The following is a 23,397-nucleotide window of genomic DNA, read 5'->3' on the forward strand; positions in this document are numbered from 1 at the left end:
AGGAAGGGAAGGCAAGGCATCCCATCTTTCCAGCCTTTCTGTCCTGTAATACGACACCTCTCTACAGACTGCAAGCGACCAAAGGCTTGACAAGGCGATCGAACAAGCTGGCTCCAGCAAAGCGAAATACCCCTGAATAAACCGCGTCTATTCCCTTGGGATAGCGCTGGTTGATTCTCGTACGTTTCTTTCCTGCCAACAGCAACTGCGAACTTGGAATCGAGAAAACGACTGCCGCTTCATTACGTCTGCTTCCAAGCAGCAACACCCGCCCATCATGGCGCTCATATCCGCCAAAACGATCCTGACTTCGCTGTCCCTCTTCCACATCACCTTGGCCTTCTTCTTCTTCACGAACCCGGAGTCCATCGCGGATCAGGCACTGGTTTACGTCTTGGGTGAAGCTATGGGCATGGTAAGTCGCTTTGCCTCTCCCCTCCCTTTGCTTGCCACAAGAAAGAATGCACAAACTAACTTCTACGATGACTAGCCCCAAACAACCGCCTTCAACACCCCCACCCCAACAACCTCCTTCCTCTCCATCGCCCTCCTCGTGTTGGGCCTCAGCGATATCCTATCCCTCTCGATGCCCGAAGAAATCTGGCTAGTCCACTACTGGGGCAGCCAGACGCCCCTTCGTGTCATCCTCTTCTCCATCCTGACCATTTTCACCTTCCTGACGTCCGGCTCATCTAAACGAGGCGGGGGCCGCATGTCGCACCCCGTTGCACCCTCAGGCCTAGGTCTTGCGGCTGGAGGAGGCTGGGGCGGATTGAGAAATAGAGTATTCTTCACGTTTGCGTTCTTTGAGATGCTTAGTTGGTTTTGGGTTTGGGTTACGCTGAGGGAAGAGGCCGGACGGTTCACGCAGAGGAAGAGGAGGAGAAGTTCCGCAGCTGCGGAGAGGTATTAGAGGAAGGTAAAGATGGGGGTTGAATTTGAAGTTTTGGTGAAAAGGGATGATCTGAATGCCACCCACCTATGGAACATGGAGATACCGGCGAACGTAGGACCGGCTCTTTGGGCAGCTGTTTTACTGCGAGCACAAAAGAATCGCGATAATTTTGTTGGCAGAACCGATGGGCGAGATATTTGCGGCCACTACAATGGATTTTTCAGTCAGGGCAGGATGGATTCAGACGAGTTCATCACGAGGCATGGCTTCAGAGTATGAAATATACCCCTTTCTTAGTTGCGTTTTCACAACATACGCTGTTGACTCATCGTCAACGGGAAATACACTCAAATATTACCAAGAAAAGCATGCATTTTGTCAACGTCATTGATTCTGACCTAAATCTGCCCTGGGTCTTTACGAGCAAGCAGTTTGCCGGAGTGGCATAACCAATTCCCAGGGCCAGAAAGAAGTGCCTATCTAACTGGCAGCTTTATACACAGAAATCGAGGTCAGTTTTCAGCCATGGCTACCTCTTATAGGTCAGTAATATCATCAGAATCGAGGAGAGTTCAGGTGGGGCCAGGCCCATTCAACCAAGCTTAGTCTTAGCCAAGCCCTTGACAGCATCCTCCCACGAATCCAACACCAAGCTGGGAAAACGCTCCAATCCGCCCAACGGCGTCGTCTCGATGAGCGTGAGCAAGAGCGAATCCACATCTTTGGTACGGTCATCCCCGTCACCCATGAGCAGCCCGCCGAAAGCCCACTCAGGGATGCGGTCCATCCAACCGCCCTCGTTGATACCATCACTCAACAACTTGATGCGCTGCTTGAGCACGGCAAAGACCTCGTTGCTGGCGTCCTTGAGCTTTTCTAGGTCCTCGATGAACCACTTGGGCGCCTTGCTATTGGCTTTGAAAATAGTCTTCTCGGTCACGGCGTCGATGGTCAGGATGGCCATGCGGACAGCCGTGGCGGACTCGCGTAGCATGCCGTTAGCGTGCAGGGAGGAGAAGGCGTAGAAGACCGGCCGCATGCCGATGACCCCTCCGGGTAGAGCATTGAGGGCCGTGGTCTGGTCCTTAAGGATGGCTATGATGTCGTCAATGGTCTCGGATGTGGCCAGGGGCCGTGCGTTGGCATTCTGGGGCAGAGATATAGTGAGGTTTGTCCAGACGAGTTCTTGAAGGGAGCAGACCAGCTTGAAGTACGAATACTCCGGTCCTGTCAGGCTCTCTTCCACGCGAGGGCCCTTTGTGAGCAGTTCATCCATCTCGTAGAAACCATCCATGCACTCTTTCGCGATGTGTAATCTATCCACATCAGCGGCTTTAGCTGACCTGACTTCCTTAAGGGCACTCCAGCCAATGAGGTTCATGAACATCTCCGCAAGTAGAGATAAGCGCATGCGAGTGTGCTAGAAATAGGGTTAGCGGGCTAAGTTTGGTTGGGCATTGGATACTATACCGAAAGACCAGGGCCAATGCTGATGAGATCGTGGATGGGCTTCTGAGATGAGTCTTCATGGTTGGGTAAACAGCCATAGGCAGTGGCATCGAGGAGCTCGGTTTTGTCTTGAATGCGCCCTAGATTATCCATGTAAATAACTGACTGGCAGGGTAAACTCCGTCAGGGAGGCTTACGTATGAGGGGATCTTCGAGAATCTCCAAGCCAGCTTTGCCACCAACAGCTCGGATGCCTCGGCTCTCTTCGACGATAGCCATGACGACGGTGCAGCTTCGTTCCAGACGGTCTTTGAGGCCAAGAAGGCCCAGTATGCTGTCATAGCTACCCTGCTCGAATGCTGCGCGAAGGTTGGCAGGAATATCGTTGCTGAACGCCTTGTCATAATGCTTAATGTATGGTGTTATAGGCGACCACGCGTGCGCTGACACGGCCCAAAGCCCTGGGGCTATACTGGAGAGACGATCGGAGAAGAGAGGGCCGAGCGAGTCTAGTGTCACATTTTTGACATCCAGTTTGTCCCAAAGCAACTTGGCATGAGAGACGCAGCCAATCAGGGTGAACAATTTGACTAAAATGAGACGAAGGGTAGTACTGTGGGGGGCCTCCTGAAAGCGCAAATCCAGCCAGATGATGGCCTGGAGCAACCGCGGTAAGTCGGCCGTCTGGATTCGCGAAACCTTGGCAAGTGAGGTGACGGGGTCTACACCCGCAAGCTTGAGAAGGCATAGTGCGCCTATGATGCTTAAGTCGGTCAGAGGATCTAGCTCTTCCTCCTCGAGCGCCTGTCGCAGCGGCACCTGTTCACGTTTGAAGCTTATGGTGTAAGTATGCATGCAAGCCTGGGCAATGCTGTAAAAGCAGGCTTCACACTTGTCGCCGGGAACGATGGCTTCGCAAAGTCCACATTTCGACTCGAAGATGGCTCTGCCCGACGTAGTGACCGTATACCGGAATCTGAAACGGAGGGTGACCAGCATGATGTTCTTCAGCGCGTTGTTCTCCTTCTGCCAGGTCCATGTTAATTGGGACGGAAGGTTTCAAGTAGTATAAGTGAAAAAGACTTACGCGCTGGCCCTCTATGCCCAAGTTCAACAGGAACGTTTTGAGCAAATTGACCGGAAGCTTCTCGAGGAAGGGCTTGAGGTCGTCAAAACAGGACACCTGCTTATAGTGTGCATTGACAAAGTCTAGGAGACCGGTCAACATTGTTGGCTCATGCAGGGAGAAGTCGTCGTCTTCCGGGTGAGCCTCGGACCACTGCAGCCTGGAGAATGCAACGTGAAGGCCCGCTAAGTCCAGCATCTTCTGTTGGATGCGGTAGTTTGTGCAAGGTGCTAGCTTGGCGAGAATGTTGTCAAGTTGCTCAAAGGATCTATGCCGGTCAGCACAGTCGTTGACAGTAGGTCGAGGGGCAGGTATAACTTACCTCCGGCGATCCCCTTTCTCCGCAGCCGTGATGAACTGAGTCCACAGGGACCAGTCAAACAGGGCCCTAGAGAAAGCGTTCGTCTCAGCCGCAGCTTTTTCGGCATTGGCATCTTTACCCTCGGAAGCTTGAGTGCCCGTCTCGGCTTGCTTCTGAAGGAGCTCAATACCGCGCATGAAGACGGCATGGCAAACATCGAAGATCTCGCCCCACTCCTGGAGGACCTCCAAGTGGTTCACAATCGCTTTGAAGACTGGATAATGGCTTTCGGTGATGGCCTTCCAGGCATCGACACCCTCTTGCTTCAGTCGGTTGGCATCCGCGGATTCCAGCTTCAATTCGATGTGGACCCACAGAAGCATCTCTTCCTCAGTGATAATGGCATGGGGTGGAAGTGTCTTGCCATCAGGGGTCTATATCACAAAGTAAGTCAAGGATATTGATGACGACTGTCTCCTCTTGGCACATACCTCGGAACGTAAGGCATAAGCGCGGTCAATTGTTTTCTTTGCTATTTGCCATAAGAGAGCGCGCATCTTGGGGTCCTGAGTTTTCTTGGGATCATTCTGTATCAAGAAGATCTCAACAGCTGTACCCGCAATGACAAGGTTCAACCTACTGCGCGAATGTACAACAGCACGATGTTGTTGAAGTGATCAAGTCTATCACCGGGTATGTTTGTTCCTTTGCTCTTGACAATCTGCAGGTAAATGTTAAGAAATGGAGCTTAGTTCACCAAAGTTTGCGTTGTCACTCACCTCCTGGGCATGCTCCCAGTCTTCGTTAGCAATGCAAGCGGTAAGAGAAACCTTGTACACCTCTTTGTCACGCTTGCACATCTTCACCACAGCAGAGCGGAGGACGCCAATGGTTTCGGACCAATTGGGCATGCCACGGCAAGCCCAGTCCAGTAGGTCCACAGCCCAGGGATCAAAAGGATGGACCTTGGCCTTGGCCATTCTCTGCACCTCTTCCCGGGCGGCATACTTGTCACCAGGGTGTTCCAGCTCAGATCTGGCAGCCAACGCGACAGCCTGTTGTAGATGTTAGTCTCGAACTTGACTTGCAGATGAATGTGTCAGAGAGAATCTTGGGAAAAGGCCACTCGAGATCCGGAGGTCAATTAATTTGGAAAGAGAGCTGCCCGGACTGGCGAGGACTACTGTGTTGTTGGAGGGAGTTACAACAATGTCGGGGTGGATTTGCATTTTGTAAAAAGGCTAATTCAGCAATTTCCACAGCTGCTACCATGATAGCAGGCCAACCCAACGAAGATGCAGATTGCTCCATCCATTGAAGGGGCGGCTCCGAGACTGACGGGAGGTTGCCACTGCCGAACACGAGTTGCTAGGTGGCATGGAAAGTGTTTTGAAGTGGTTGATGGTGAAGTAGGCACACACGGCAACTCAAGAGTTCCGCTGCACTTAACATACACTTGGGACTGCAAGGGTGACCAAGTTGTCGACAGTGAAAGCAACATTTTCGTGTCGCAAGAAGGGTTGTGATGAAGGAGGAAATCGAGGTAAGGGCACCAGTGTTACCAAGTTGTTTGCCGCACTTAGCCTCAGGTGCACTTGCTCTAGGACGAGCTCACAACTGCACCCAGGACAACGAGGACAGACAATAAGATGACCGCCGTTGAAGCAGGATTTCCTGGGCCAACTAGGAGTTACCTGCGCTGAATACGAGTTTTCGAAGGCCATGGAGGGTTATGGGGGTTAACAGAGAGGAAATAAGTGTCACCTACCTCGTAATAGTCCTTGTCAGCACCTTGAACATTCCTGAGCAGCTGCTTGGTGAGGTTCACGACGGCACTCCACTGCTCATTGTTCCAGGCCTCGATCAGCTTGTTGCTGCATGAATCCTTGAGTCTGGGCTTACGCCCAGGTCCGCCGTACGAAGTGCTCATCTTGATAGGTGATGATGAGAGTTTTGGCTTCAGATGGTGGTGGTGCGAGGTTCGGAAGTGGGAAAATGGAATTCTCCGTGAGGACACATGGCGTGATTGAATAAATTCCAGGCAGGGCTGGATTGGATCTCACTGATAAGATAAGGCAGTCACATGGAGGCAGCAGAACAATGCACCAAAATTCACTTTGCTATTCAGATATTATCGGTTGGTGTTTTCCAAGTAGATCAGCAAGCCATACCAGACGCAATTTGCCGAAGTCGTTAAGATGAACTTGCACTACGATTCTGCCATGACGCACGGGCCAGTACTCGCAACGCACTTGAGCAGTGAATGAGCGGGCGGTCTCGGCTATTCTTCGGGCATCCAGGGAAGGCACGCTGTACTGTGCAGATAGATCTCTGAACTTCGGATGGAATGATCACACTGCAGTCTTGACAGCCAGCTCAATGCCATTGGGTAAACTAGTAGTCGCAACTCTCGAGAAACTCGTCATGATAATATGGTCTACACTGTGATTCCTTACAACAACTAATGCATAGATCACCACTACTGGATCGGCATGCCTCTCGTTACTGAGATGTCGCAACAGTCTATCAAGTTGTCAATATGACTCTGTGCCGATACTGAAACAAGTGACAGACTGCATTACACACATCCTCGCCACAGTTTCCCCGGCAATTATGATGGAAAATAACCTCAGTAACCCTTGCTTTCGCGTCCAGTTCCAAGTAGCATATTCTAGAAGTCCTTGCTACTTCCGGTCTACTGTCTGGCCTCTGCCGCTCATATCTGTACATTTCGAGGATACCATGGGGATCCTAGAACCAAGCGCCGCCTTGCCTTTTTCCCTCCTCTTTGCGTCTATTGATCCAATCCTTCTTGCATGCGCGATATGCTCTGTGACACTATCAGCTCTGTCCCAGTCCCGTATTCTTCGCGGTACCCAGGAGAATGCGCTAGCCCGAGGAACTCCAGCAACTCACTCAAAGTAGTCGGTACACATCTTCCTGTCGCCCTGGTTTCGATTCAAGCATCGAATGCTTCTCGCGGCGGCTTCCTGGCAGGGATCGAAGTACTCGCTCTTAGATTTACTGCAATATCGAGGCCACGGGTTAGCAGTGGTTCTTCCAGGTTTCGCTCTGGAGCGGGCAAATCTCGAGAGGGCAACATACTTGTTGAACTTGCGCTTTGTCTCTTTGTCCCAGGGATCCCCGTTGCTATCATTTTGTGACGACATCTTGATCCATCAACCACTTCCACAGAGTCAGCGACGCGTTGTTTCCAATGGTCTTGAACCTCTGGCGGGTTTGTCGATCTCCCGAGGTCCTGCCGTACTGACGTCACTTCTCAGCTGGAGGCAGCTGCCTGACTGCGTATCTCTTCTGCCACTGCAGGCGTTGCTCAAGCGTCGGGTCAAGTCCGGATATCTCCTGCGACTGCTGAATGTTGTAACTTCAACTTGGCCTTCAACCCATTTTGGGAGATTTAGATATTGATGGAGTGAAGTAGTCATTACTTCTCGCGGTAGATCACCAACCCGGCGGTGTCTGATTTCTTTAGCCTTCGATTTCAAGCATGACTCTAACATCAGCTTTGATACAACCGAAGACATGGGCAGAAGGTCCTTATTACGCAGAGCCACAGACGTCCGATTGGTCTACTCCGTATCTTTCAAGATATGTAGTACCGTTTGTGAAGGTATCCACCCCACAAGTAAGGCCCCTCCAAGGCTTCAACCTTTCCGAGACAACTTAAATGTGGTCATGCAGATTAGTCTTTCTGATCCAGCATCCTTTTCCTGCCATCGCAACTTCCCAGCATTGAATTGGCAGTATAAGATTAACAAGGAGTCCCTTTCGCGCATGGATAACGCCCTCGTTATGGTCCCGTATTCACGGCAGTGAACGATTGTGGCTATCTTGTTCAAGTAGCTGGCCAGCATCGTGTCTGCCGTACAGGGCCTTTAATCGAGATTAGAGCCATGCGCCAGGAAGCCCTCAATCGTTGGTTTCCACTTGGAGTCTCAATGTTCACACTCGAGTTGTCGCATATGCTTTCCAATTCAGAGATGCGACCTGGATCCTCAAGTCGCAGAGTCTCCTCTGGTTATGTTACTAGTTTTGAGGCGAGGGACCATCCTTCTCGACGCGACCTGTTGACTTGGAGCTTGTTGATCCGGTGGATATCGCATCTGCCTGGACTCATGATCGTCGCCTTCCCTAATCAGCACCTGGTTCAGGGTCTGGCGACGGATGTCGCATGAACTCCAGGTCTAGGTACTAGCAGCATACCTTCTTCAATAGACGGCAGTTGCCTCCCCCTCTTTCTAGTTTGCGCCATCATTACTTAGATCTCCCCGCAGTTTCAGATCCGTTTGGTTCTCCGACTTCTGCTCATTGGGAGTCAACGGACTCCGCCTAAGAGTCGTCTGACATTGTTCGGTATTATTATCACCCGACGGCGTCGCAATTGCATTTGCGCTCGTTCCTCCCGTCGTCCTCGCAAACGTTTGTTCCATTGTCACTTCCCACTCTCGCTGCATCTGTCTTGTGATCTGAAAATTCGAGTCCAGCCTCCGGGAGCGCTTGACGAACTCTATTAGGCGGTTCAGTATGCCAACCTCGCATTTCACCTTGACGCTGTACACGAAGATCTTGTATGTCAGCTGGGTCAGGTAGAGCCCCAGGTATTCGAGGACGAGAATGGTGACGTCGAGCGCGACAACGATGATGTTGACAACGATGAGGTAGGTCAAGATCTCGCGGATCTGTGGGTAGCAAATGAGAATTAGTGATCTGTGCCTCCGAACCGTCTCGACAACAAACTGGGAGAAGACGACGCCACTTTCTGCACTAGTTCGAAAGGGAAGCCCCGAAAGTACTGACCGTGCGAGCAGATCTATCCTGGGAGTTGATGAGGTTGCTTGAGTACTTCCCGAGGAACTCCTTTGCTTTCCACAAGTATAATCCCGAGATGATGATCTCCTGGATGAAGAATATCGTGACCTGGACCTTCTCAAATATATTGTACGGGTAAATGTACCGGTCAGGACTGTTTGAATTGGCCCCCATGGTCAAAATGAAACCGGCGCTGTGCACAACGATGGCATTAAAGATGATCATGATAAGAACCAGACGGAGTGTTCGCAACTCGATATATAGCAGATGCAACCGCGAATATAGCACAAGTGACTGCCCCGTGACCATGGGAATCCACCCCACGCAGCTCAAAGCCGCGGGAACCAGATTGGACCGATTCGTAACCCAGATATTGATGATTTGCGCAGCGGAGCAGATGAGGACGCCCGTAACGGTGACGCAGAGGCTCCAGAAGTATAGCGTCCGGTATCGGGTGAAGGTGAGAAACACGAGGGGCACCATCTCAATCGAATTCCATATCGCGATGCCGACGAACGACGCCATGAGGAGGCACTGGCCTGGGGATACGTCGCCGGCGCGAATGCTGCTACCGATACCTGTGTCCGTGAAGACCGATCTGCCTACATTCAGCCCGAAAGGCTCAGTCGCTGGGTCGGCCATGGCTGTGAGCAAGTTGGCGACCAGTGACGGCGCCACTGCTTCTCAACGGCCAACGAGCTATTCCAAAACGCCACGAGGATATCAATTCGTGAATCTTTATATCCCGTGGGAAAAGTTTACATGAAAGAGTTCCATACTAGCAGCCATTTGCTCAACTCTATCAGCACCCGAAGGCCAGGTGAGCTGAAGGTTTGCACGCCGGCAGGGGTCGTCCCTACCCATGTGTTGAAAAAGCAGGACTCAACGGTCGAGATGGAACAGAGTTCGACACTAAAACAATATTCTGATATCCCTTATCCGTGTTCCATGCGTCGAGGCATATTATCATTCCCAGATCTCATTGGACGGTTGATATCATATAGCCCGGCAATACTTGATATGCCGTTGCTAGATTTACGGAGCTGACGGTGTGCACTGGTGCCTGACTCGGTTTCGTCTCTTGGCTGACAGTGATTTTTTCAGTCACTTGGAGGGGGGAGGGTGTGGAGGGTGTGGAGGCGGGGGAGGTGCTGTTCAGACGCTTGGGAGCGATCGACCCACCATTGAACTAACTCCAACAGATGCTCTAGATACTACCAAGGTAGTCCTTTCCTTAGGAGTTCAAGATCTTATACACTGTCCAGACTTTGCACTGTTAAACACGCTCATTAGATCCGTCCCGTCTATTCGTTTCCCCCTCATACTGCTGGGCGCAAGATTGTCGCCAGGATTACGACTGTCGTCTGCTAGTGTCTATTTGTTTACCATGCCGCGCAATGGTAGATATGGCGGCGACGGGACAGATAACGAACGGTGCGCAGTTGGCCGCGAAGATGCCCCTTCCTCTTCTGGGTCTCTCGCCCTGTTGATGTCAAATCCGTCAAAGCCGACCCACCTACCCCAGCCCCCGCGGAACAATCTATGCCCAGCAGGATTCCGCTCATTTTGGACCTTCATGAGCACAGGGCGTGAGGGACTTACTGGATCCCATTCAGAAGCCAATCGATAGGGTCCACGACACCAGTAGTTTGGCGACGGCTCACAAGGACAAGCTTGTACCGTACTCAACGCCGGAGTGGGATTGGTCCGATTGCGGGTGCGCGCTTTGAAAGGCGTCAGGAGCCGGCTCCAAACCGGTGGGACTCTTCCCGCCAGTTCGATCAGGCAACCGGGTGCAGCTGCAACGACCGACCGCTTTGCTCATTGTCCATTGAGAGGGTGAATGCTCAATTGCCAGATGATGAACTTAATTGCGTACATAGTCATGCGAATGAATGAATAGTATATCACCCGGTTTCCCAGCATCCGAGCCCAAACCGATCCCAATCTCGAAGCACCAATAGTCCAGCCCAATGCGCCGCAGGCCTTGTTCCCTCGTTCATCTACTGCTTTACCATGAAATACCAGTTGACGGCGTCCTGCGGCTCCCCCAGTCCAGACTTCATCCAGCATGTGAGCGACCCTTCATAATTTCCCCAGCCAGCACCCACGCAACCAGCATTAGATGCGCAGGTATTTGCGCATTCGACGGCCGTTGCCGTCACCAGATTGGACATATCCGTCGTGCCGCCGCCGCTGTTATAGTCGAGGTTGCAGAGCACGAGGAAATTGTCATCATTGTTCGCCGTGTACACCGTTGCATTGTCCGATGGGCAGGATAGGGATTGCGTTGTCGCCGTTGCGGTCGGGCTGCTGGATGTGGTGGATGTGCTGGACGTGGTGGATAGGGTGGAGCTGCTCTCTTATGTTAACTTCCTCCGAGGCAGAACGGTTTAATACGGTACGCAGCTTACGTTGTGGTTGTCGCACTACTCTCGGTGCTGTGTGACGTCCCTAGCCCTACGCCCAACCCAACGGCAAGGCCGATGACCAAGATGGCGATGAGGGGACCGAATATCAGCCAGAACCTCCGCCTTCTTATCCCCATGATCCTCGGCTCATATGACTTTTCGGGCGTCGAAGGCGCATAGCTTCCAGTGAATTGCGCTGGAGATCCCCCGGAGCCCGGGCTTAGGTATCCAGCCTGGGGGGATAATTGCCCATACTCAGGCGACGTTGGTACATGCTGGTGCTGCTGCTGAGGATATGGCGCACCGACCGGCGTGTCCCATGTTTTCACGACATGGGGACCCTGAATAACGTGCGGTGCCTCCGGCTCTGGCGCAACCTCAAGGCCAGCCTGCTCGTGTAAATCTGGTCTTGCCGCCATGTTGTCTTCTGAATGGATTAAACCGTTGTCGATCTCGAACTTGGTGTCGTCGCTCTGCCTTAATCACCTCCAAGTCGCCATTGTCAAAAAAAACTTGACAGGAGCAAAGCGAGCGGGAGAGGAAGCAGGCAACCACTGCAGTTCTGTCTCATTTTTTGAAATCCTTCGCGCCTGCAATCTCGAGTTGGGGCCCAGGATTAACCGAATCTGGACTCCAATTGTCTGATCCATGCCGTGCTCTGCATATTGAATTCTACAACGGGTTTAGAGGTGCTGCGAAGTGCTTTTGGTTGGCTTCCGTCTTTGCCAAATTTAGCGACATCGTTCGAGTGACTGAAGGTTATTGGATTGTCGACCTCATGATGCGGGTCGACTGGGCCGTGCAACGGTGCAACCCTAGGACAGTGACTGGGCCAATAGTGTTCGGACCCCCTGCAGAAAGATTGTTGGCGCTGGCGACAGCATGCGAAGGTCTATTTTTGGGCAGGATCGCTGAAGATCTTGTTCATGTACGGCACTTTTTCAATATTTTGTGAAGGATCTATGGGTCATGCTTGCCAAGCAATGCTGCCAACTTACGACAGATTGCTTCGTCTCCTTGATCTGAATTATACGAACGAGAACGAACTGGGATCATTTGGAGGACTCCGAGCACTAAAAACTGGTCTCTCGCAAAAGTTATCTGCGGAGTAACTTACTGCGACCACGGTTGCCACAGCCACAGTTTTCAGATCGAGAAGTTCGACCTCACCCGAACAGGTAATTCCAGCATGAATTGAAGGATGTACATGCTTCTTATAAATAGTAGATTATAAGGTTTCCACGGCCAATATTATGCGGGCGGCCTTGCAACTAGCGACAAAAACGCTCAAAGGGGCCAGTATCGTCGGAGGGAGTTTCGACGAATAGTTAGCCCTGGTAAGGGGCTGGTCGAGCCTATTTGGTGGAGAACTAAGGTCCTGATCGGCAGCGTGTCCAGCGGACCTTGTAGGGTCGATTCGGCACATCGTTTTTTTATTTATCGACAGCTAATGTGCCACTTAACCTATTTTGGCACTGATTTGGCCACAACTGCATCCACTGTGTCCAGACGAGAAACTTGGCATGTACCGCGCTAGACAGGGGCTCCTCCGGGGTATGAAATAGGTAAGGCGCCCTAATTCTGCCAAATCTGTGCCCAAACGCAGTGTGCCCAAATAACAGTCCAAGCGGTCGGATTCTGCAGTATTTTGACTGCTGGACACCAACTTGCTGAGTCAGCAAGCGCTAAGATGGCGAGCGAAGTTACTGATATCCGACGGACTGCCTTTATTATAGCAGTCAACCCTGCGTTACAAGTGCTATGCGATAGCTACAGTCTCGATCGGGAAGGGGACCGTAGGTTCCTAGGCGCCGAGGATCGTGAAGTAGTCCACGAGGGGGGGTTCGTGGCGGCGAGGCGGCTAGCGAATCGACTACTTGAAGGCTCGCCAACGCGCTTCTTTCAGCTATTTCGGATGAATAAGGACACTTTCTGGAAGCTATTAGAATGGCTTGAAACGTACACAGCGTTCAAGGGGACCTACTATCAATCGGTGGCGCAGAAGTTGATGATCTTCCTCTGGATTGTCAGGTTACGGCCTGGACCGAAGGCGATAGTACAGAGTGAAGGGGAGAAATAGGCGTGTCCCCCTGGTGGTCACCTGGTGGTCACTGGTGGTCACCTGGTGGTCACTGGTGGTCACTTGGTGATGGCAGGTAGGGGTGTCCACAGTAGTTCATTGATCTCTGCCCTCTCTATCTTCCTCCGTCTCGACTCCTTACTTATAGCCAGCCGAGGTTCTCTCTTGGATTCTGGATGTTTGCTTCCGTATGTCTGTGTTCCTCCGACTTCGGCCATTATCTTGGATAGCGGCTCCTTATCTGCAACCAAGCGATTCCCTATCCGCTGCAAACGGCTTCAACGGCTCTCATTCGCCACAAGCGGCTCTCTAGCCGCCACAAACGGCTTCCTACCTGGTGGAAGCCGGCCCGCCTCGGATGACACTTGTGGCTCTGACATGGATCTTGGCATATAACGAGCCACAGCAGAACGTAGCCCATCGATTCCACTGCGCGCAGAGCACTGTATCAGATGTATTCCATTCGTTATTACCTCGGATGGTTCGCCTCTGTAAAGCGGTGGTGAAGTTGCCAAGCAGCAGTTATCTGAGCCGTGAGATCGAATTCAGCCCGAAGTTGAACGCCTTCAGTGGATGTATTGGAGCAGTCGATGGGACTCTGACCCACGCCTTTATCCCAGTCAATCGACAGAGACGCTGGCGTAGCCGCAAGGGCTGGGTTTCTCAGAATGTATTCGCAGCAGTCCGGCCCGATGGCACCTTCTCGTACGTGGTGGCAGGAGGGGAGGGATCGATCCACGATTCGAGTCTCACTTCTAGGGCCTTCGCGGGCTCCTTTACGATACCAGAGGATCGATTCTACCTAGGCGACGGCGGATTTGGTCACCGACGAGGGCTTCTAATCCCATACTTCGATACACGTTACCATCTTCAAGAGTGGCCCTATGGGGGGCGGAAGCCAGAAACAGCGAAAGAGCTCTACAATCTACGCCATTCGGGGGTCCGCGTAATCGTTGAGCAGGTGTTTGGTGTACTGAAGAGGAAGTGGAAGATAATTCGTGCTTCAGCACCCGAATATGGGCTCAGAACGCAGATTCGAATCGTATACGCCGTTTGCGCGCTCCATAACTTCATCCGACGCGGCGGGAAGGTTGAAGAGGATGATAATGATGGCTTGAGCGATAGACAGTTGCAATTCCTTGAGCAACGGCGAGGTTGGCTACGGCAGAAGAGACGGAGGAAGACGTCCTATAAGGTCCGCCATAGAATCGCAGTAAAGATGTGGAAGGATTACTACGCTTATTTAAGGGCCAGTACAACGGATGATGATGAAGAAATCGAAAATCAATAGAACTATTCAATCAAATCGTTCCTACTAGCCCTAGCCCTACCCCTGTTGACGCCTTCTGCTCCAACGCCGTCGCCTTTAACTTCCTCATCATCAATCTTCGCACCGATTCTCGTCAATAGCCATAGCCTACGTTCGCGGGGATCGCTAAGCTGGCAATAGAGGACGCTATTCGTAGTGTTGCTCCCGATCTCGTCGTACGCCTTCATCCGTAGCCGCCAGTTAAGATCCTTCACGAAGCCGTCACTCTGAAGTAGCCTCATCGCGGCAGCTATATTAGTAGCACCAATAGGGCGACTAATCGCACGCGAGGCTCGTTCAATACTACTACCGAGGTCAGTTAACTGCTTCTTACGATCCCACTTCTTACTAAACTCTCGCTGTAGGTCCTTCACACGCTTATGGCGCTGTCGCGCCTCATTATCGTCATCCGATTCGTCAGATATCGTGGTGTTGATGTCCGGATCCAGCCTCTGCCTCTTCCGCCGCCCCGTTATGATAGAAGTACTTGAAGTACTTAGTGTTGGTGTTAATAGGCTGTCAGCGTCGGATTGGTCGCTTAGGATAGCCTCGGGGACATCCTCTTCATCACCGGGCTCAGCTATGCATTCCCCAGTAGCTGATTCGGCCCAGAAGATCTCCTGCTGAATAGAAATAGGACCAACTGGTTCGGTAACCAACCACCTCGATTTGGCGCCGTGTTTATTGATAAAGCCGTTGATACGATCCGGGGAGTCGGTACACTTCAAAGTGTCTGGGTCGATAGATAGCCCCGACTTGGCGGCGGCTAGGTAAACACCCTGATGCGAGTGCATATGGGGTGTGAATTGTTGTATTGGGAAAGGATGGCCAGGTCAGCTATTCTGGCCTGGCAGAGCTCTTTTATAGCTCTAATCTATCTTATCTATAGCTATAGGGTAACCCCCCATGGGGTCACGTATCACACCCCATCTGATCCTCTCATCCGCGTACTTCTTGCTAACTTTATCAATAGACCAAACGTACTGCGTATCTTGATTCAATAGCTCTACGAGCTTCTGCCAAGCCGGTTTACGCGCGCTAGGCCTGTCTATATTCAGCATCCCAGCCCGGAACACTTCAAGCACCTTCTGTAAGAAGATCACCCTCAACGATGGTGTCATTCGAATAGTAGTCTTTATCGCCTGATGCCGAGCCTCCCGCGTTGTTGGCTTCCTCTTCCTCTTCCTCTGCCCCGCTGGCAGAGGCGTTTGGGGGGTGGAGGACCGCGAAGCGGCTCGATCGGTTGGAGTACGAGGAGAGAGAATATCGTCGATATTAGGGAAGTTGGGAATAGCGTCATCATCGCCCTCTACAACAGTGGACTGCGTAAAGCCACTATCAGGGGGGACGAACTGGGCGTCCTCTCCACTAGGACCAGCTACAGCGGCGCTGTTAGCGAAGGGGCCTTGGAATTCGTCTTCAAGCCACTGTGATGAAGCCATAATAGATGAAGTTATCGTCAAAGGTATTTTTCTACGCAGTTTTCTAAACACTAATGTTAAGTGGCAAGTTTCATTGACACCGCCTGCTTAATTCGGTAGGGTTCCACTGCTAATTTTGATTTAGGTACGTCCTGGGCCCTTTACTAGCTACATCTAACGCTAGTAGGGATTAGGAAGTCACTTTGTGCCGAGCGAAGGTGTGCCCAAACGAGCTGCCGATCAGGACCTAAGTCCGACCGACCCAATCGCTTCTGTAGCCATGAGTTTCACCTCAATGTTACAAAGTCACAGCTTCTCTCAACATTCCCAAATCTCATAAAATCGGCGGTGTTATATCCCAAGAAGAGCGCCAATATCACGCATGTTGTATTACTGATCCAGTCGTCTCTCGCCTCTTCCGCATTCAAGCAACTTAACAAACCAGTCACTTCATCATTTCCTTGAATGGAGACTACCGCTGGGTGCTTAGGCGCGAGCCTTCGTGACTCGCCGGGTGTATTTGATCCTGTTTGGTTGTCTTCCACATGATGAAAATAGCAACCGGTATCATAGGGTGTATTTCACCAAAAGATTTCAAGTTGACTTGCACATGGGTTTGCTAAAAGCCCGTCTATCTTCGACCAACCCGAACTGCTACGTTCAGTCCCGGGACCATAGCTAACAGTATTCCAGACTTTTCACAGATCACGTACCACAAAGCTCTGTTCGTCCTCGGCCGGTCACTTACGCTTGATCGCCTTGTTCTTGATGTCGCCTGCTTTGCCGTCTTCATTCCCAGCGTTGATCGAGGTTCTGATGGTCAAAAGCAGACCTCGGTATATACTCTCACTTCTTGACCAGGACTCCCCTTGTCTATGCAGCCAAATACCCTGTGGGACTACTTGAGGATGCTGTGTCAAAGAGGCCGGCCTACCTTGGTTAGGAACCTTGAAATTCCACGTCGTCCCTCTGACACCCTAAATAGGGTTATACCTGGTTACCACGAACCGTTGGTTCTTACTGTTGAAGCAATACGATATGCCCCGTTAGCAGCGTCTGAAACGCAGCAGAACTGTCTGCGTCCGAGGTGTCCCCATCGACTGGAATATCCCCGCCTTAGTCAGCCATCCAGTTATTAATTTAGTTCTGCCCCATCGGTCTCCGTGAGAGTAGACCCCCCGTCTTCTCTTCCGTTATAGTAGAATGAAGTTCATTGACCTTCTATGTCCGTCTGCGCCATGACAGCCCTATAAATAGAGAATTGAGACATGCTGGTTGTCATGCTCCGTAAGCTGCTTCATATAGATTGGCTTATTACGCGTCATTATAGCTATACTTCTTCATAGTTCAACAAATCATTACAAAAGGGATCGGCAATAACTTTGATAAGTTCAAAGTATGGTTCCTCGAGAAGAAGATGCGAGATATCTGGGTCTAGCTAAAAAGCCAAACTTACCTATCAAGTGAAGTGATAACACTCGATAAGGGGGCTTTTGTGTTGGTCTCCAAAGTATCAAAGAGTACGATATGCCGAAGAATATCAGGAAAGACAGTAAAAAGGCCATGGGGTGCAAACAGGGTAAACGCGGGGAATCAAGCGCCCAGGCTGACAATGCTGCCGGCTGCCAAACTACGATCCCAAGACCACTTGCCACACGACACATGCTCACAAGGCTGGGTCTGACTTGCCTAGCCCAGAGAACGACCAACCTACATGATCGCGAAGAATATGGTGTTGATGTTGCTGCGGCACATAGATTGAATGGGAATGTGATCATAACCGTCAGGATCCTCGGGTGGTTATTTTCATCTGTCATAGTCTAGGGGGTATTGTTTGCAACTAGGTACAAGATATTATAAGCTCTTTATAACCACCTCCCTGTTATCTATGTCTATATTGACACATCAAGGCTCTGATCTTTGCTTTGGAAGACGATGTGGTATACGGTGCACCATTGAGATCTGTCAAAGGTATCGTCTTCCTTGGCACACCTCATCGAAGGAGCACGTCGCAAATATTGGGGAAATTGGAGGAAGAATCATTAACGTATGTTTCGCAATACTGAATGCAGCCGAGGCACTGGAGGCCGTCAGGACGGTCTTTCTGAATCACCTTAGTACCTCGCTATCTGCGAAAGACCTGCACCACCGGAACTGAAACAAGCTGTTAAGAGCATTCTCAACTTAAACCTGGCCAAGTCGTACAACTGGCTGAGATTTTACTGGATTTGCTTCAATTTCAGCGGTTTTCTTGCCGAGTTTGTCGAGGATGTTGAGTGGCCCCAGGCTAGCCAGGACAGAGCATTGTTCTGAGCATCCAGGGCAGGCCATGGAATAAAGGTGGAAATACTGCTTCACATTGGACGCGCCTCCACTGGTCAAACTTGTAAATTATATTCCCGATCAGCGTCCCCTTCCTGCAACTATCTGCGCCAAGTTGTAGGGTCTAGAATAGTTTTGTTTTGCGAAGGATCCAGCCGCACCGAGGGGAGGAGCGAATATATCAATTCAAAATCGCCCACCTTCAATTTCTGAGACCTTAAACCTAACCAGAAATGCACCAGTGAAGATCCGTATGCATCTAGTGCACACGACGAGGAAGTATATATCACCAAGAAAACTTCGACTTGGTCTGTTTTTGAAACAAATCTACAAGCCCACCACATTAAGCTAATAATCACCACACAATATTAAGGGGACTGTGAGACTCCGATCACTTCATGCAGTGCATTTGAGAGGAATGATCAAGAAGCTAGATAATAGCTCTGAGTGAATGTAAATAATCAAGAAACAGATGCAGTACTGCAATGGCCATAGAAATACTGATATGAACAAAGATTATAAGCGCATACTTCTCCAACTCTCTTCCGAACGAAAGAGGTCTATAGGCGGGTAATTAAGTGACGATAACATAGTCTTGGATGGGTACGTGACATGATCAAGTTCATGTGACATCCCTAATCTAGAACATGATACTAACATATTGTTATTAGCATGAAGACCCCGATATTGGAATTAGAATAACAATCCAATCCACAGTAGCTTTTATTTTACTCCTCAAGTCACCATCTGCAACTCAAGCCCCAAGCTGTTCCTCCTCAAGTACGCCCTCCCCTCCCCTATTCCCATGCGCGTCCGCCTCCGGCACTCCCCATCCCCCACCTCCAGGGGTATTTATTTGCATAATCTCGCCCTTTTCCAGATTAACTACCGCCTTCCCCCTAAGTTAATCCTCTCCAGCCCGCCTACCTCGTTGTACTTGAACACATAATTTCTGCCCGCCTCGGCCGCCCCACCCCCATTCATGCCATACGGCCTATACACCCGCCTGTCGCTAAGAATACTAAACTTGAGCGGCATCCTCGCCTGAATTTCCCTCACTGTCCCATCACCGCCGTTAAATTTCCCCTTGCCCCCGCTACCGCGACGGATGGAGTACTCCGTCACGAGGACGGCGGTGCGCTTCTCGATGACTTCCGGGTCCGTATTGCGCGTGTTAGTCGAGTGGACATTGACGGCCGACTCGCCGTGCCAGGTTGGGCCGGCGCCGACACCGCCGCCGAGGGATTCGCCGTAGTTCCATCCAGGTTTCACCTCGCCCGTGAGTGGATCCTTCCCACCCATGCCCCAGCCAAAACTGCTCGCGCAGCCCTGGCTGGCAGCGCAGCGGCCAAAAGCACGGAAAATGGTGTCGACGACGCGCTGGCTAGCGAGGGTTGAGCCGCAGACTGCTACAGCGGGGCTTGGGTTTAAGATCGAGCCTGCGGGTACGAGAATATTGACGGGGGTCAGACAGCCCTCGTTGAGCGGGATATCGATGTCGACTAGGCAGCGGATGGTGTAGATGATGGCCGAGTGGGTGATAGAAATAGGGCAGTTGTAGTTGCCCCATTGTTGTGCCCCGGTGTCGGAGAAGTCGTACGTCGCCGTGCCTGTCTCTCCGTCGATGGAGATTTTTAACTTGATGGGTGTTCCGTCGTCGAAGTAGTCCGTCGCTGTCAGTGGCGCCGGGTGCTCCTTTGCGATGCGCTTGAAAAATTCGCGTACGGCAACTTCTGCGTTTGCTTGTATACCATGCATGTACATGTGGACGACGGGAAGAGTGAACTCGTCGCACAACTTCCCAAGCAGGATTGTACCTCGTTGGTTGGAAGAAATTTGGGCCTTGAGATCTGAAATGTTGTCACCGATGCGGCGAGTCGCACTGCATCCCGGGAAACTCCCAGCTTTGTCGAACGCTGCCCTGACGTCATCCTCCAGAAAGTCGCCGCCGCTTACGATCTTCAGTGACTTGATGTTTATCCCTTCCTCCCACAGCTCTTTGGATTCGGGCATCATGGACGTAATGCCCTTTCCCCCGATATCCGTATGATGTCCCCGAGACGCGACATAAAACGCGATCTTATCTCCGACAAACATGGGACTGACGACCGTGAGGTCTGGTAGATGAGTTCCGCCACACTGGGGGTGGTTCGTGAGTAGCACATCACCAGGCTTAAGCTTTCCTTTCCAGAGACGATGTTGATACTGAATGGCAAACTGCATGCTTCCCAGGTGGATGGGAATGTGTGGCGCATTAGCAACAAGCTTGCCATCTGGCGAAAATATGGCGCACGAGAAGTCCAGCCTTTCTTTGATGCTGGTGGATATTGATGTTCGCTGCAAGGTGTTTCCCATCTGTTCAGCAATCGACATGAATCGATGGGCGAAAACTGAAAGCTGAATCGGACTGATGACATCCGCCGATACCCCGGCCAAGAGTCCTCCTGCCTTCTCCTCCTCGATCTTTTCCAAGACGATATGGTTCTGCAGCACATAGCCTCTGAAGCCCGGGGCGACAAAAATGGTCTGCGTCTTGTCGATTACCAGGGCTGGTCCGTCCAGCCTGCTTCCCTTGGCGATGTGGTCGAGTGGGTAGACTGCTGCATCTGCCCAGCCGTTCTCCACATAAACCTTCTGAGTTGCGAATGACGACGCATTCGGTATTGTCATCGAAGATTCGAGGGAGGCCAGCTCTTGTAGTGGCGAAGTCTCTCTTGAGAGAGACCCTGCGCTGCCTGTTCCTCGCACCTTGATCGAGTCGACGACGATGTTTCGGTTAAGTGTGAACGCGAACTCACGTAAGTGGATAGCCTTGAATGCTGATCCATAATTCTCGTCGGCAGGTTTCGACACCGTAATGCTAGTGTCGGTACCAAAATATCGTAGGACTAGTGACTCGTCATAGGTCAGCGTGTCGCGCTTTGCTCCTTGCGACACCAATTCTTCCGCAACCTTCTCACGTAAGATTGCCAGCCTCTCCCTGATAGGATCGAGGATGTCAACCGTGAAGTTCCCCGCGTATGGCTCATAACTTTCAGTCTGCAACTGGGCTTGGGCGATGCCATATGCCGACAGCAACGACGACCACTTGTGGATGAGAATTCTTCGTATGCCGAGCTTGTCTGCTATGGAACAAGCATGCTGTCCACCAGCTCCACCGAAACTGACGAGATTATGTCTTTCGGGGGCATAACCCCTCGCTTCGGTGGTATTCCTGATTGGCCGGCTCATGGCTTCATTGGCAACGTTCAAGAAGCCCAGAGCGACTTCCTCAGGTGTCAGACTTTGACCAGTCTGGCGGTTAATGTCGTCGGTAATCTCGTGGAATTTCCGAACAACGATATCTTGATCGAGAGATTCATTGGCATTAGGTCCAAATATTGAAGGGAATGAGGATACGACCAGGCGGCCGAGAAAGAGGTTGGCGTCAGTCACAGTCAGCGGCCCTCCTTTTCGATAACAGGCTGGACCAGGATGGGCACCGGCACTCTCTGGACCGACCACGAGAAGCCCACTGCGTGCGAATAAGATAGACCCACCCCCGGCAGCCACCGTCGAGATGTTGAGCATCGGCGTGGATATTGTCCTTCCCGCAATAGTTGTCTCCGTCAAATGATCGTATTTGCCATCATACCTCGACACATCAGTAGATGTGCCACCCATGTCAAATCCGATAATTGGTGTGCCATCCTCTTCGTCGTAACACGATCGTGCAATGCCTACGACGCCACCCGCAGGTCCGCTTAGCAGTGCCTCATTACCCCTGAACTTCTGCGCTTGCTTCAAGCCGCCATCAGAGCACATGAACTCGACTCGTTGAGGCAGGATCTGAAAGCCTGATTCGAAGTTCTCAACATAACTTCTGACAATCGGGTACAAGTATGCCTCTGAACAAGTGGAATTGCTTCGGTTCAGCAGCTTAACAACCGGGCTAGTTTCGGATGACGTGGTGACGTAGTGAAACCCGACTTCCCTAGCCAGTTCGGCAACGATATTTTCATGATCAGGGAATAAGTGCGCATGCATGAGACAAATCGCGATGGATGAGTAGCCCTGATCCCGAAGCGTCTTAAGCTGATCACTCACTTGATCTCGGTCGATTCTCTTCAGGACTCTGATGAGTTCGCCGCTCGGCGTTGCCAAAACCTGGGGATCCGAGAGTGCTGCTGTCTTATCTAAAGGCCATGGGTTGAGGTCATAATCCTCTATCGTCACCCGCTCGTCAATCTCAATAGCAGCATCATGCAGTGCCTTGGGCTTACGAACATTGAGATCGAAGAGCTTGGGGCGAGACTGGTCTCCGATAACACAGATATCCCTGAAACCTAAGCAAGCTTTTAGTACTTTTAACCACGGGGTTGGAAGGTTGGGGCTTGGACGAAACCTTTAGTTGTCACGAATGCGAATCGGTCCCCTTTATGTTCCAGTAAAGCATTTGTGGCTATCGTGGTTCCGATTCGGCAGGAAGCTTCGCCCGGTTAGTGTTGCGGCACCGTTTACAATCGAGTTGACCCCTTACAGATTCTTCCGCCGTCGAGCTTCTCGCCAGCCGGTATTGACCTCCCTTCTACAATTTCGAGAACCCGCCTGATGGCCTCAGTTGGCGCATCACGGTAGTTGGCAGGGTCTTCAGAAAGGAGCTTGAAGATGATGGGTTCCCGGCCGTCGATATGCGCCACGACGTCGCAGAACGTTCCCCCACGGTCGATTGAAACTCGAATGTCCGCCATTCTCAGGAATGATGATTGCGCGTGAGCTCCAGGCCAGTGTTGAAGCTGGAGCTATCCAACGAGTTGGTGTCATCGTCGCTAATTGACTACGAATTCCATAAGACACGCGATGGCTGCCAGAGTGGATGAAGGCAATCCACCTCTTTTCAGCGTGGCGACAGGGATCCGATGGCGATGCCGCACTGACTGACCCGCCCAAGTCTGGCCAATCCATTGGACAGACGTGATAAGGATTGCTCGAGGTCGGCCTAAAGTCGCCATGGAATCAAGATATCGGTCGATGCCGATACCGCCTTCGGATTCACATTGCCGAGTCATCGGCTCCTCATGTTGACATCCAACGTTGGATTGGTCTTTCGATCCACTGCTGAAATCAAACATCACATACCGTGGACACGAACCAGCTGGCGGATCGGCAGATGCAGAAAGGAGCAGAAGCATCTACGACGGCCGCCATCAACTACCTGTTCGTCAGAGCTGGAAGTGCATCGAAGACGTGCTGTACTGTGTGCGGTCGCAAGAG

General features: G+C 51.5%; 9 protein-coding genes across 9 annotated transcripts; 3 read left to right on the forward strand and 6 right to left on the reverse strand.

Annotated features, from left to right (window-relative positions):
• Nucleotides 1–277: 277 nt before the first annotated feature.
• Nucleotides 278–913, forward strand: BCR38DRAFT_340171 (increased loss of mitochondrial DNA protein 1; the record flags this gene model as incomplete). The annotated part of the gene is made up of 2 exons (XM_040855762.1): nt 278–415; nt 491–913. The coding sequence occupies 2 exons, from the start codon at nt 278–280 to the stop codon at nt 911–913; spliced, it is 561 nt and encodes a 186-aa protein (XP_040717519.1).
• A 359-nt stretch (nt 914–1,272) lies between these two features.
• On the reverse strand, nt 1,273–5,976 carry BCR38DRAFT_430625 (N-acetyltransferase B complex non catalytic subunit-domain-containing protein). The gene is made up of 9 exons (XM_040860051.1): nt 5,540–5,976; nt 4,551–4,826; nt 4,412–4,492; nt 4,263–4,358; nt 3,793–4,205; nt 3,432–3,738; nt 2,542–3,370; nt 2,366–2,484; nt 1,273–2,315 (listed from the first exon to the last, which is right to left on the reverse strand). The coding sequence occupies exons 1-9, from the start codon at nt 5,699–5,701 to the stop codon at nt 1,488–1,490; spliced, it is 3,111 nt and encodes a 1,036-aa protein (XP_040717520.1). The 5' UTR covers nt 5,702–5,976; the 3' UTR covers nt 1,273–1,487.
• A 158-nt stretch (nt 5,977–6,134) lies between these two features.
• Nucleotides 6,135–6,951, reverse strand: BCR38DRAFT_182943 (uncharacterized protein). The gene is made up of 3 exons (XM_040853950.1): nt 6,877–6,951; nt 6,688–6,795; nt 6,135–6,601 (listed from the first exon to the last, which is right to left on the reverse strand). Exons 1-3 carry the CDS (start codon nt 6,939–6,941, stop codon nt 6,523–6,525), a joined length of 252 nt encoding a protein of 83 aa, XP_040717521.1. The 5' UTR covers nt 6,942–6,951; the 3' UTR covers nt 6,135–6,522.
• A 954-nt stretch (nt 6,952–7,905) lies between these two features.
• On the reverse strand, nt 7,906–9,126 carry BCR38DRAFT_457072 (uncharacterized protein; the record flags this gene model as incomplete). The annotated part of the gene is made up of 3 exons (XM_040861995.1): nt 7,906–7,918; nt 8,236–8,471; nt 8,590–9,126. The coding sequence occupies 3 exons, from the start codon at nt 9,124–9,126 to the stop codon at nt 7,906–7,908; spliced, it is 786 nt and encodes a 261-aa protein (XP_040717522.1).
• Nucleotides 9,127–10,417: 1,291 nt separating this feature from the next.
• Nucleotides 10,418–11,529, reverse strand: BCR38DRAFT_182946 (uncharacterized protein). The gene is made up of 2 exons (XM_040853951.1): nt 11,016–11,529; nt 10,418–10,956 (listed from the first exon to the last, which is right to left on the reverse strand). Exons 1-2 carry the CDS (start codon nt 11,429–11,431, stop codon nt 10,605–10,607), a joined length of 768 nt encoding a protein of 255 aa, XP_040717523.1. The 5' UTR covers nt 11,432–11,529; the 3' UTR covers nt 10,418–10,604.
• A 1,161-nt stretch (nt 11,530–12,690) lies between these two features.
• BCR38DRAFT_430633 (uncharacterized protein) lies at nt 12,691–13,188 on the forward strand. The gene is made up of 2 exons (XM_040860052.1): nt 12,691–13,113; nt 13,156–13,188. Exon 1 carries the CDS (start codon nt 12,703–12,705, stop codon nt 13,090–13,092), a length of 390 nt encoding a protein of 129 aa, XP_040717524.1. The 5' UTR covers nt 12,691–12,702; the 3' UTR covers nt 13,093–13,113; nt 13,156–13,188.
• Nucleotides 13,189–14,385: 1,197 nt separating this feature from the next.
• On the reverse strand, nt 14,386–15,895 carry BCR38DRAFT_473764 (uncharacterized protein; the record flags this gene model as incomplete). The annotated part of the gene is made up of 2 exons (XM_040862946.1): nt 15,327–15,895; nt 14,386–15,134 (listed from the first exon to the last, which is right to left on the reverse strand). The coding sequence occupies exons 1-2, from the start codon at nt 15,841–15,843 to the stop codon at nt 14,386–14,388; spliced, it is 1,266 nt and encodes a 421-aa protein (XP_040717525.1). The 5' UTR covers nt 15,844–15,895.
• A 1,454-nt stretch (nt 15,896–17,349) lies between these two features.
• On the forward strand, nt 17,350–18,135 carry BCR38DRAFT_408483 (uncharacterized protein; the record flags this gene model as incomplete). Its single annotated transcript, XM_040858271.1, has 3 exons — nt 17,350–17,604; nt 17,733–17,869; nt 17,961–18,135. 3 exons carry the CDS (start codon nt 17,350–17,352, stop codon nt 18,133–18,135), a joined length of 567 nt encoding a protein of 188 aa, XP_040717526.1.
• Nucleotides 18,136–18,916: 781 nt separating this feature from the next.
• On the reverse strand, nt 18,917–22,874 carry BCR38DRAFT_512756 (Hydantoinase B/oxoprolinase-domain-containing protein; the record flags this gene model as incomplete). Its single annotated transcript, XM_040865048.1, has 3 exons — nt 18,917–22,469; nt 22,529–22,612; nt 22,664–22,874. 3 exons carry the CDS (start codon nt 22,872–22,874, stop codon nt 19,030–19,032), a joined length of 3,735 nt encoding a protein of 1,244 aa, XP_040717527.1. The 3' UTR covers nt 18,917–19,029.
• Nucleotides 22,875–23,397: the final 523 nt, after the last annotated feature.

The sequence above is a fragment of the Pseudomassariella vexata genome (assembly GCF_002105095.1).
Source record: "Pseudomassariella vexata strain CBS 129021 chromosome Unknown BCR38scaffold_5, whole genome shotgun sequence".
NCBI classification, from domain to species: domain Eukaryota; kingdom Fungi; phylum Ascomycota; class Sordariomycetes; order Amphisphaeriales; family Pseudomassariaceae; genus Pseudomassariella; species Pseudomassariella vexata.

Bases quoted from the DNA above. Each gene is read 5' to 3' on its own strand.
- BCR38DRAFT_182946 (XM_040853951.1), bottom strand. From the start codon at position 11,431: ATGGCGGCAAGACCAGATTTACACGAGCAGGCTGGCCTTGAGGTTGCG. The intron at 10,957-11,015 runs GTAAGCTGCGTA...ATAAGAGAGCAG, and splicing joins AGTAGTGCGACAACCACAAC to CTCCACCCTATCCACCACGT.
- BCR38DRAFT_182943 (XM_040853950.1), bottom strand. From the start codon at position 6,941: ATGTCGTCACAAAATGATAGCAACGGGGATCCCTGGGACAAAGAGACA. The intron at 6,796-6,876 runs GTATGTTGCCCT...TCGATATTGCAG, and splicing joins ACAAAGCGCAAGTTCAACAA to TAAATCTAAGAGCGAGTACT. The intron at 6,602-6,687 runs GTGAGTTGCTGG...ATAGTGTCACAG, and splicing joins ATGTGTACCGACTACTTTGA to AGCATATCGCGCATGCAAGA.
- BCR38DRAFT_430633 (XM_040860052.1), top strand. From the start codon at position 12,703: ATGGCGAGCGAAGTTACTGATATCCGACGGACTGCCTTTATTATAGCA.
- BCR38DRAFT_430625 (XM_040860051.1), bottom strand. From the start codon at position 5,701: ATGAGCACTTCGTACGGCGGACCTGGGCGTAAGCCCAGACTCAAGGAT. The intron at 2,485-2,541 runs GTAAGCCTCCCT...TGGATAATCTAG, and splicing joins TCTCGAAGATCCCCTCATAC to GGCGCATTCAAGACAAAACC. The intron at 2,316-2,365 runs GTATAGTATCCA...CCCTATTTCTAG, and splicing joins GCATTGGCCCTGGTCTTTCG to CACACTCGCATGCGCTTATC.